The sequence below is a fragment of the Lethenteron reissneri genome, chromosome 54 (genome assembly GCF_015708825.2).
Source record: "Lethenteron reissneri isolate LAM-NWPU_2019-01 chromosome 54, ASM1570882v1, whole genome shotgun sequence".
In the NCBI taxonomy this organism is placed as follows: domain Eukaryota; kingdom Metazoa; phylum Chordata; class Hyperoartia; order Petromyzontiformes; family Petromyzontidae; genus Lethenteron; species Lethenteron reissneri.
The window spans coordinates 9,123,788-9,136,623 of NC_083832.1; the positions used below are offsets into that span (position 1 = coordinate 9,123,788).

At 48.6% G+C, this 12,836-nt stretch overlaps 1 protein-coding gene across 1 annotated transcript in view; it reads right to left on the minus strand.

Moving 5' to 3' along the window:
• Positions 1-12,836, minus strand: part of LOC133356395 (fibulin-2-like) — a 49,189-nt gene that overhangs the window by 21,194 nt on the left and 15,159 nt on the right. Inside the window, 7 exon segments of the mRNA XM_061573902.1 lie at positions 883-1,023; positions 2,279-2,376; positions 4,731-4,800; positions 6,342-6,443; positions 9,856-10,081; positions 10,918-11,047; positions 12,663-12,777. Coding sequence (XP_061429886.1) covers positions 883-1,023; positions 2,279-2,376; positions 4,731-4,800; positions 6,342-6,443; positions 9,856-10,081; positions 10,918-11,047; positions 12,663-12,777 — 882 coding nt within the window.

Consider the following 12,836-nt stretch of genomic DNA (forward strand, 5'->3'; position numbering starts at 1 on the left):
TTTTGCGGTATTTTTTGCGGTCTTGCCATTACATTCACGGGATGTTTTCAGAAACTTCGCGAGCGGGCAGGGCATCCTTGCCGAGTGGTAAGTAGTGGCTCTGGAAGATGATGCCAATGGTACGTTGAGTGGTGACCACGTGCCACTCGTCCACTATGTTTGTAAACGTCTACGCTACGAGTGCTCGTCGCCTGCTAATTGCCCTGAGCAAGTGGTGGGAATTCCACGTTCCCATGGCGGGGGCGAGTCTATCCATAGGACACTGCATGTTGACATCCCCTCAAAGTGGCACTCATAGTGAACATTTTGTCTGACTGACATTGTATTGTTACATTTTCCACAAGTCTCTCCATAGTTTTGTATTTTGTTAAGCAAACTAATTTTCTACATTACTGCTATTTACTCGCTTCCTGGACGGTTTCTGCCAAGCAGCTAATTTTTGTATCATTGTAATGCTTGGCCAATGCCAGTTACACCCTATGTGTTTTGAAACTCTACTTTACAGGCTTTGTGTATCGCCATGGGTAATTTCTGCCGCTGTGTTGGCAGTAGTGCACAAGCACAACAACAGCAATAAAAGCATCAACACACATGATGGGGGGGGGAAACCCCCACATATAACAGCTGACATTTCGGGCAATGGTCCTCTTCCTCTGCCTCTCTATGTGCTGTGAAGAAGCGCTAATACTTGATACTTCTCTTTAGGTGTCACTGGACGAGTGCGTTAAGTTAGTTGGTTCGCGCTAATCGCAGTTGGCTGCACTGCCGTGCTACAAGGGGCCTCCTTCGAACGGTCACGGCCTGTCTGTCCGTCTGTCCATCTGTCTGTCCGTCCGTCCGTCCGTCCACCCGGTCCGTTTGTCCGTCCGTCGCGAGTCGTACCGACGCAGCGTCCGCGCGGGTTTCGGACGAAGCCTCTGCGACAGCTCTCGTCGGCCTCGGAGCAAACGAAGGAGCCCCAAGTGTTTCTGCATTCCTGGCCCTCGGAGCAGTTGTGAGCGCCGCTCTCGCATTCATCAATGTCTGGGAACAAAGAGAGGGGAGAAAGATGGGGGGACAGAGAGAGAGAGAGGAGAGGGATAGAGGTCCGAGCGTGCGGTGCTCTGTCAGCGTTATCGCTGTGCCGCATCGCAAGCCTCGTGCCATGCCCGTCTTAGCGATTGCCCTACATCGACGGTTGCACCTGCGCCAAAGTGCGCCGTGTATGTATGCACGTTGGACTTATTTTGCACCGTACGTAGCCAAACGTGCTACTCGGAGGTGCAGGAGGAAAGGACGACAAACTGAACACCAAAAAAAATCTCAAGAAATTAGTTGTCAATCTAGATTTAAAGGGAGTTTCTTTATATTGGAAAGAAGAGCGTTCCAGACAGATGCAGAAGCCCATCTGAAAGTACTCGATGCGGTGACCGTCTTTAGATAAATACCTATTTAGCCACTGGAGCCATGCACAGCTGGGCACACATTTTAATTGAAAACTAATTTCTTACGAACTTATTTTTGTGTTTAGTTTGTTGTCCTTCCCCCGAACCTCCGATTAGCACGGTTGGCTACGTACGGTGCAAAAGAAGTTCAACACACACATATACATAAACGAGCGCTGAACTATGACATTTTTTAAAATGATGATTACCGTGCCATCATTCGCTGAGATAATCTGCTAAGATCATGCTGTAGAAATCCATGAGAGTGATAGACTAAAACACGTTTGTGTCTATGCGTGGAGACACAGAAACGGAACTTTCCTGATATTTGTTAAGACTATACGTAGATGAGCATTGACATGATGGAAACAAAATCAGAGTTACCCATTCTGCCGAGAATACAGGAGGTATAACAGATGTTCAAATACGAAATCAAACTAAACGATTTAAACTTAAACTACTTTTTTATTTTACCAAGTAAGGCCCACTGAGCTATATAGCTCTTTTTCAGAAGCAACCTGGCCACAAATGATAGCTCAACGAAGTGGCTAATCACGTGGAAATGAATCGCAGCCAAATCCTCTAAACCCATGCGGGGGGGGAGGGGGGGAGAAACTGAAGGATCCCAAGCAAAATCCACACGACCACGGGGAGAGAGACACCACGCAAACCCCAAGCATGCAGGCGTCAGGGTCGGGATAGAACCCACGACCTCCTGTGCACCAGGCGAGATCGCTAACACCTCGCCACCGTGAACCAAGATGCCTATCGCGAAGCGTCAGGCCCCGTGTTGACCGCACGTGCGCGCGTCCGTGTCCCTAGCCGAGTAAACGGCGCGCCGCTGCGGTACCCACCGGCACAAGTGTCCCCTGGGCCTCGCTCGCGGAAGCCTGCGCTGCAAGTACAGACGGTGCCTTGCTCCGTCGCGTGGCACAGCTGGGCGCAAGCACCTTCCTGGGATACACGCAAATGGGGGGGGGGTGGGGTTAAACTTATTTTTAAACTATTTATATTCTTGGGTCTTTCGGTAAAGTCACGTCGATAGGTTCAAAGAAAAGCTAAAAAAAAAATCGCAAAAAACTACGACGTTTCGTTCGCAAAAGCAAGCGGTCGTCATCAGAAAGACCAAAAAATATGAATTCCTGCAGTCACGAAAGCGTTAAGTCAAGATGTACAACTTACTGCTAGTTTCTATGCCACCTTCCTTTGTTCCGGTCTATGCGATGTACCGAGCAGATGGCGAATTACGCACTAAACTTTTTATTTTATTTATTTGACCATGTGCAAGGCCCACTGAGCTATCCAGTTCTTGTTCAGAAGCGACATGGATGTCACAAATGACAGGTCAACGAGGTGGTTCATCGTCGTGCGGAAATGCGTCGCAGCCAAAAACTCTGAGTGCACGTTGATTCGAAATGTCGAGGGTCGAGTGCATTGTGCAGTCGAAATTCACGTCGGCTTTGTCGAGTTCATTCGCGCTCTCTACGTGAGGCCAAAGGTGTTCGATCACGACTTCTTCCCTCTTATCTTATTTCAATTTACGCGGCGCCTTAACCAAGGCACTGCTCCACTATGAAAGTACTTCTCACTATCATCTCCGTCGCCAAGTCATCCAGGGGCGGTTTCTTCATTAGGGCGATTGGGCGACGCACCACCAATGTCATTCAACCACAGAGTCACGCTAGCCGTCACTGTGCCTCTGGATATAGTCCAATCAGCGTCATGTCACGTTCTGTGGAGTACCGCCTCTTTTTGGGCGATTTCACTCCGGCTGAGAATCGCCCCGAGTGGCCCCATAGACGTACATTCAAAGATGTTTTTTTTCGAACGGCGGGCGCTCCAATGCATTCTCTATGGCTTCCGGGAGGGCTCGCCCTAACGTGCTTACGTCATCATACGTGCTTACGTCATCATACGTAAGCACGTTTCATCCAACAATATAATTTATCGCCACCTAGTGGAATCTTTAATAAAATAAACTTGAGTGGTTTGTTTTAATAGTGAGTATAGAAACAAACAAGATGTATTGTAAGAGTCACTTTATTTTTCATTAATATTAAAGAAGTGAAGTTGCCTTTACATGCTTAAGCTGTTAATTTATCCATTGCATGGGTGGACCTTATCCTTATCAATCATCCAGACATTTGCCCCCCCTGAGAGATTTTGCAGGAGCCGCCACTGAAGTCATCATAACCTTCCTCGAATGCAAGAAACGTGATGAATAAATTATATAGTAATAGTTTTTACCCTTTAAACTGGTACAAAACTGACACCTTTATACAAGGCATCATGTTTGCAATAACCACAACACAAGCAGTCAAAATGCAAACAAAAAGAAACAACTCTGATAATGGTAATGATATGCACTGTCCTTGAAGTTGATTGGTCCACACCCGAGACAGCTTTCCTTAGAGCCTAGACTATCAGAGTTGTTTCTTTTTGTTTGCATTTTGACTGCTTGTGTTGTGGTTATTGCAAACATGATGCCTTGTATAAAGGTGTCAGTTTTGTACCAGTTTAAAGGGTAAAAACCTACTACTATATTTTGCCACTGGTAAAGGAGGTCTCATAGTGTAAATAAATAATAGTTTTTTTATGACAAGAGCGCCTTCAGCTGCTGGTCGCTGAGCATGTTGGGCTGATGGGCCTGTGCTAAAAAGAGAAGGAAAAAAACATTAATTCCCTCCCATCGTCTCCTTGACCAAGTTCGTAAAACCTCGCTCAATTGAATACAATTATCGACTCTTGTCTCTTACACAAGTGCTGTTTGTTGCTGGCCGCTTATGCTCGAGAAAACCATGATGCACAATATCACGGTCATCATAACAATGACGCTCGTCATCACTCGTACTGTCTTATTACTGAGCCCTCACTCGTCCATAACACCGTGGTCTTCAAAAACATTTCTATAATAAGCGACGTTTGGGCAATGAACCCTTCTTCATCGAACAAAGACGGTCATCGCATCGCGCGCTTTCAGACGCGCTTCTGCGGCCGTCTGGAACGCTCTTCCGCCAGCTATTGGTATGCCACTGGAGCTATGCGCTTTAAAGTCTTCATTTATTTACAACTGCTTTCTGTGTTTAGTTTGCTGTGCTTCCCCCGCACACTCCAATTAGCGCGGTCGCCTACGTACGGTGCGAAAAAAGTTCAACGTACGTACGTGCGCAACCACACGAATTGCACTGAACCTTCCTGACTTTTCATCTTCGCGTTTTTGAAGCGCCCCCCGAATGCTGACGGGAAACCACGACGGCGCGCGCCGCGAAACGCGCCGTGTGTGACGAGTGCTCGAGCAGCGCATGACCTTGGCAGAGTTCCGTTGCGGCCGCGTCCTCTTCTCCACTGAACGCCTCCACGTCCGCTGCTGCTGCTACTGCCCGATGAGACAAACATTCAATGCGGGCCGTAGCGGAGGGTGAAGTCGGCGGTGGCACGCGGAACGAGCCAACAAACAAAAAAACAACGCGAAGCAGCTTCTTGGTTCTTTCGGTAAAGTCACGTAGAATGAAAATAATAAAATAATAAAAATAAAACATTTGAGAGAATTATTTTATTATGTTTTATTTTTATTATTTTATTATTTTCATTCTACGTGACTTTACCGAAAGAACAAAGAATATGAATCCCTGCAGTCACGAAAGCTTTAAATCGAAACGCGACGCAGCTTTCCGTCGTCAATGCGTGGACAAGCGTGCGCGGAGTTCAATAATATTGTTCAGTCCAAATGTTCAACAAAAAACTATTTTACAACGTTGCCCCTAAAGCGTTCACAATGACGTCCATAAGTGAGAAGTAAAATGTGGCAAGCATTTGTTTTTTTTTTGCTGCGTAAGAATCCATTTGTACCTTCGGCTGGTTTACCGATAAAAAATTACATTATCACTATGAATTAGTAAAGTATAGAGTAAATATAATTGGAGTTTTGCATCAGTTAAAACCACGTATGGATAGAAACCCAACGTATGAAATGACTCGGCTCATTCAAATCAATATATCGTCACATTGGTGGCAAGAAACAGGAGAACACAGATTGCAGCACCGGTGGACACCAGAGGTCGCAAATGGGTTTTGATTCCTTACCTGTACCCTGTACCCGGCCGCATCAGGGTCGCAAACGGGTACCCGTACCCGGCCGTACCCGTACCCTACCCGATACCCGGCCGGGTACGGGTAGCCGGGTATCGGGTAGGGTACGGGTACCCGTTTTCGACCCTGGTGCGGCCGGGTACGGGTACGGGTAAGGAATCAAAACCCGTTTGCGACCTCTGCCGCCAAAGGGAGGGTCCCTTTTCGGGTTGCTCCGATAAAACGGCTTCCCCTCTTGGTTAAAGAAGCCTCAGATTTGGCATTCACTGCGGTGTATGAACATCGGCGCTGCGGAGGTAAAGGCAGCCGGGCCTGGTTGCTGCTCATAACAGAATCATCATCTTTATTTAGACTGGATGAGTCGGATGAGTTTCGGGGCTATTTTTCACAGATGACCAGTATGGTTGGAAAAAGCTCCGCCTGTACCGGGCCAGTGTCAAAAAAAAATTCAACAGTGATGTCTTGCGCCAATGAGCATTGAGATGGTGCTCACTCCTGAGCTGGTGGTGGAAATTGCATATTCCCGTGACGAGGGTGAGTCTATCCATAGGACAATCACTTTTGGACTTCCCCTCAAAGTGGTACCCACTTTACCGACCCCGGAGGGATGATGGGTTGAGTCGATCCCAGCACCAGGAATTGAATTCGCAGCTTTCCGATTGCTCGCTCTACTGCTGACTAAGAAGCCACGTGGTCGGTTAATAGGTGTTCGCTAACGGCACCTGCCCCAACAAAAAAAAAATATCTGAATGAGGGAGGGGTTTACGACTCCTTTTGTTGTCCATCGACGGCTCGAGGCCACAAAAGGTCGTGACCTCTTGACCTCACCGATGCTGTGGCTGGGAACCGTGGCCCCGGGCTCCGTTCCCTCCGCGCTCCCATCCAACGTCTCAGCGCTGCCGTCCATTGGCTCCAGCGTGACCCTGGGGGCTGTCAGACGACAAGCAGACGTGGACACGGGAGACGTGGACATGGGAGACGTGGACACGGGAGACGTGGACACGGGAGACGTGGACACGGGAGACGTGGACACGGGAGACGTGGACACGGGAGACGTGGACACGGGAGACGTGGACACGGGAGACGTGGACAAAAGAGGGCTACAGCACTGGATGTCAATCACAGGGAGGGTCAAATGCTCTGCTCAACATTTTGTATTATTTTATTTAACCAGGTAAGGCCCACTGAGCTATTGTACGGTTCTTTTTTCAGATGCCACCTTGGCTATCACCAATGAAGGCTCAACGAAGTGGCTTATGATCAAAGTGGACGTTTATAGCAGCCAAAATACTCCAAACGTGTGGTGTTGAGTTGAAATGTGGAGGGGGGGGGGGAAACCGGTGGACCCGGAGACAAATCCACGTGACCACGGGGAGAGAAAGAGTCACACGAAAACTCCATGTAGAGGCCCTCCCTCCTTGCCAGCAGGGCCATGAGCAAGGAAGAGCAGGGCTGCACCTTATTCTTTATATTTTCATTGGGCTCGAGACTCACAGCGGACGTCGAACTTAGAGTTGACCCTGCCCTGCGTGTACATCCAATACTGAACTGTGCGTTCTAATCTCTGGAGGCTTAAATGCGATTTTTTTTTCTTGTTTTAAATATAAGTTTATAATCGCCTATTTGCAAGCCTAACGTGAGCATTCTAGCCCTTGCATAGAATATCGTTATAATTTACATACGATATTCATCACTCACGACCGTCTTACGTGTACACCAATTGGCAATAATGTCCCCCCTAAATAAATACGTAAATACGAGTATAATGTTTTTTGTAAATTCCTTTGCTCTGCATTCAAATATAGATTTCTATCTCCGTTGACTAAACCAAATTCCTGTAGGGTACTATATTGAGCAATGCTTGTTAGAGGTGTCCTTACAACAACCACGGCGTACTCCTCAAGGGTGGCACAGTCGGGTTTGTTACAATCGGGTTTAATTGTCTTTTTATATTAAACCCGATCATCTGATATTGGGAGAAATCCGGTGTAATTGGTTCTAATTGCAGAACCGCACTTCTCAACGATGGGCTTCATCCATTCCAAGCTAAGGAACTCACTGGCGCCCACGATTGTGGAGGAGAAGCTCGTGTTCATCAAGACCAACCTGCCCGCCGCATTCTACGACTACCCCGTGCCCGACGGCCCCCCCGAGTACGATAGCAGCACCGACGAGGAAGCAGCCTCAGCCTATCAGAGTTTCGTATTCATTAAACCAGGTTTTAATTCCCCGAAATCGGGTTTAATTATATTAAAGAAAAAACCCGATGCCTGCCGCTGGAAAAATCGGGTTTTTTCCACCCATGGTACTACAACTCCTACTACCAATGGGTGCCACAAGAGGCGTGGGACGCCAAAAATCGAAAAACGAAAATCAAATAACACGACTGGATGTGAGTTGCTGCTGATGCTGCTGATGCCGCTGATGCCGCTGATGCCGCTGATGCCGCTGATGCCGCTGATGCCGCTGATGCCGCTGATGCCGCTGATGCTGCTGATGCTGCTGATGCTGCTGATGCCGCTGACGATTTCATATTCGTAGAGCAATTACAGTTGGGGAGTAGAATACCAATCATTCAATGAGTACCACCAGTTCTTCCCCTTGCCATACGAATGCGGAATTTCCACCAGCGGAGATGAGCACCGCCCAATGCTCTTTTGAGTAGGGAGAAGACTTGTGACCACGTTGACGAGATGTTAACTACCTCGCCTGGTATGCAGGCGGTCACGTGGGTTCGTCTCCGACCCTGGCGCTTGCACATTTGGAATTTGCATGTCTCTCTCTCCCCGTGGTCACGTGGATTTTTCTCCGGGTCCTCCGGTGTTTCCCTCCACATTTAGAAACATGAGTTAAGAGTATCTGGCTGCTATATATTTCCACCTGTTAAGCCACTTCGTTGAGCTGTCATTTGTGACCACGTCGCTTAACAATATAGCTCAGTGGGCCTTACCTGATAAAATACAAGTTTAGTTTATTTATTCTGCTGGATGGACAAAGTTGGAGGGATTTAAGAAGCTTGCTCAATTGGTTCAACCATCCATGCCTGGAGATGGAATTGAACCTGCGACCTCTAAATTGCCCATCAAGGGCAAGTGTGCTAACTGTTTAATCACCGTGGCAGTAGCAGCAGCAACAGCAGCGTCCCTTGGATGTAACTGGACCCAAACGCTCAGGACCTCCTACCAGCCAGAGCAAGCAACGACTCACCCTTCTTGATTCTTTCGGTAAAGTCACGTAGAAGGAAAATAATAAAATAATTAAAATTAAACATAATAAAATTATATTATTATATTATAATATTATATTATTCTATTATTTTAATTTATTATGTTTTATTTTTATTCTTTTATTATTTCCCTTCTACGTGACTTTACCGAAAGAACCAAGAAGATGAATCCCTGCAGTCACGAAAGCTTTAAATAGAAACGACTCACCCGTCGAAGGGACCCTTCTACGAGCTGCGTTCATCTCAGCCACCAAATGCGCATGTGTGCCTCTGCACGGGTGCCTGCAATGTGTCCGTTCTGCTGTTGTTGTTCTTGTTGTTATTAAAATCATCCCCTACGACAACCGCGCGGTAATTCATAGTTGCGGCAGAAAAAAAATTGGATCTGGAAACAAATTCCGGTCGTGCCAATGCACGGAGGGCATTAATTATGAGTAAGGACGGACCGTAACGATCACGGCGTTCCATCCGTTCCCCAGCCAATGTTGCGATGGCCAGGTGGGACATTGGCTGGGGAACACGGCACACGAAATGAACATCATTATTAGGAAGTGTCTTTTTTTTAGCAAGTATTAGTCAGTATCAGAGATAAGTGGTTAACTAAAAGTAATGCCGGGTGCGATCGCTGCAACACAATGTCCCCTTGGCCACGTTCCCACGAGGCATTCCTCGCCGCTCGTGATTCACGCTCCTTGCGTGTAACCGTGCGGCCACGCGTTGTGACTCGCGGTGACCAGGTTTATGAATGTGTAACTTCTTTCGCACCGTACGTAGCCACAGCGCGTGCTAATCGGGGGGTGTGCAGGAGGTCGGGGGTTCGATCCAGACCCTTACGCCTCCACATTTGGAGTTTGCGTGTCTCTCTCCCCGTGGTCACGTGGATTTTTCTCCGGGTCCTCCGGTTTTTTCCCCTCCACATTTAGAATCGAAACTCACGCGTTCAGAGTGTTTGTGTTGCCGCGTGACGATAAACCCACTTCGTTTTGAGCCATCATTTGCGATGGCCAGGTGGCTTCCCACAAAAAAAAGTGCCACGCAGCTCAGCGGGTCCCTTAACACCTGGCAAAGTAAAATAAAACGAAGCAAACAACAACAACAAAAAGGTCAATAGTTCACCGGCGGTGCTGAACGCCGGACCGACGGACATCTGGGTCCCGAGAGCCGCTGCCTGGGCCGTCGTCACCACCGCCGCCGCCGTCTCGGGCTCCCGGCAGCAGCTGCGCATAACGAGCGCGCACAGCGAGCCCAGCGAGCCCGGGGAGCCCAGGGAGCCCAGCGACGCCTCGCAGTCGCGGCCCCGTCGCCTGGCCCGCAGGCCCAGCGAGCAGCACTCGCAGCATTGCTGCTCGATAGCGGCAGCAGCAGCGGCATAAGGGGGCAGAAGTAGCGGGGGCAGCGGCAGTGGCAGCAGAGGCAGTGGTGGTGGCAGCAGCGGCAGTAGCAGAAGTAGCAGCAGCAGCGGCAGCAGAGGCAGTGTTGGTGGCAGCAGCGGCAGTAGCAGAAGTAGCGGGGGCAGCAGTGGTGGTGGCAGCAGCGGCAGGGGCAGCGTGGGCAGCGGCATGGGCATCAAAAGCAGCGGCAGAGGCAGTGGTGACAGTGGCAGAAGTAGCAGCGGTAGCAGAGACACGCGTGAATTCATCTCTCGCCACTGCCGACATGAGCGCTGCCCTCACAACAGAGGCGCAGCGTTCCTCCTGTGCGCAGCAGCAGCGACACGGAGGCACCTTGACCCAACACGTGCACTGAGTGACTTCTGGATGTAGCGCGCGCATTAGATTCTTGCATGCTGCATTCGGGGTGGTGCACAAGCCCCCCCCCGAACGATACGAACTCAACACATCGCGTGAACTGGCGCTGTCCCAAAGAGGAAACGCGTGAAAGAGATGACGTTTCGGGCAATGGTCCTTCTTTATAACCATAGCCTATGAAGGAAGTCCACTGCCTGAGTTTTTGAAGAAGTTGTGGAGGTCATAATGGTGATGATGATGATGATGACAATGATGATGGTGACAATGATGATGGTGATCATGCACACACATGCTACTGATGATGATGATGTAGTGGTGGTGACGATGATGATGGTGATACAGACATGCTACTGATGATGATGTGTTGGTGGTGACGATGATGATGGTGATACAAACATGCTATTGATGATGATGATGAAGGCTGTAACACCTTATAATGCACGGCCCCACACTGATCCAAAGGTTCAGCGGTGCAGAAGCCGCTCCTCTTGGCCACAGAGATCCCCGCTCCGCACTGCGACTCCTGCACAGCAGCAAGGCAGCACTGCTCCTGCGTGATCCTGTAGCCATATCATCATCAGCATCATCATCAGCAGCAGCAACAGCAGTATCATCAACAGCAGCATCAGCAGTCACAGCAGTATCAGCAGCAGCAACGTTATATGCAGCGATATAAACAGCAGTATCTGCGTCGTCACCATCAATAGGGTTGCTTGCATTGGTATCACCATCACCAATAGCACTTTCTGCACGTTCATCATCATTTCTTCTAGATTTGAAGCTTTCGTGACTGCAAGGATTCATATTCTTAGGTTTTTTTCGGTAAAGTCACGTAGGTAAAAAAAATTAAAATTAATAAAAGTAAAATAAAAAATAAAATAAAAATCACGACGTTTCGGAGGCAACACAAGCTTCCGTCTTCAGGTGGAACCATCACAGCCACGACAGCTGTACCTACGTGACTTTACCGAAAAAACCTAAGAATATGAATATTCATCATCATTGGTTGCAGCATCAATAGCACATCGGCGCCGTGATAAGTAGCAGCAGCAGCAGCACTGTCCACATCATCAGCATCGTCAGCATCACCATCATTAATAACACGTATATCATCATCATCATCACAGCAGCAACAGCAGTCCAATTTTTATCACCTCTGCTGGTGTCATCAATCGCAGCACGTCACTGTGCCGAGCCCCACGAAGTGTAGACACCGCGTGGTTACCCGCCTTACGAAGCGACGGGCGGCAGCATCTGGAGCTGGCCACGAGCGAATTGACACGGAATGGACTTCCCTGCCAAGGCCGTAGCCATGGAGTCAACATTGGGGGGGGGGGGGGACCAAATCTTCCAGCGTGTCCCAACCCATGAAAAAAATCTACATTTGAAAACTAATTTCCTGCCTAAAATAATGAAAAATTCACTAACACATGGGATGGACTTTTCATTTATTTTTTACAATAGTGCCTAATAGAGTATTGTATTAAATTGCTCTGTTTTTACTTTTTTTTACCATTTATTGTTTCATTGTATGTAATGGCAGAGATTATGGATTAATAAAATACAACCATAACCACAATCATATAAACAAAAAATATATGCATTGATTTATATGAATACAAGTCCAAATATTGCAGCCAATGTTAAGCAAATTGTTGTTTTTTATTTACATAGCATAGCAATTTTTTTCATAGCAATATATTGGGGGAGATATTACGGCCTTGTCTCCTGCAATCAAATGACACCGCCTGCTTGCACATCCTTCGTGCCCTAAGCCCTGCGAGACGACATTTCAACGTTGATACCATCGCAACTCGGTTGTCGCCAGTGCCAGATTCAGCTCGCGCGGGGCCTGTAGCAAATGCTACTTTTTGCTACGAGGATAATCCGGCACTGGCTGCTGCTGATGATGATGAAGACTGGTATATCTGATTGTGCTGCTGATGATTATGATGATGGTAAAGACTGGTAGTTACGATGGTGCTGTTGCTGATGATGATAATTATGCTGCTGCTGCTGCCACTGGCTGACGATCGCGGCCTCTGCGAATGACAACGGTGTTCTAACAACGCTTGCGCTGCCCACGACGACCAGTGGTGACAACGGCAGCGGTGTGGAGCGGGCAAATCGGTGCGTGCGGAGGGGTGGTGGTGGTGGTGGCGGTGGTGCTGAAACCTGCACTCTTCCGTGGCTCCGCGAGTTTTTGAGGCCACGTCCTCGCAGCGACCCGTGGCCATCGCCCACGATCGCCCCTCGTCACAGCAGCTCCCGATCAGCTCCTCCAGAGAAGCTGTGGCAGGGGGTGCAGGCCAGAGGGAAACACAAGAGGCGTTGCGTTCGCGGGCGTGA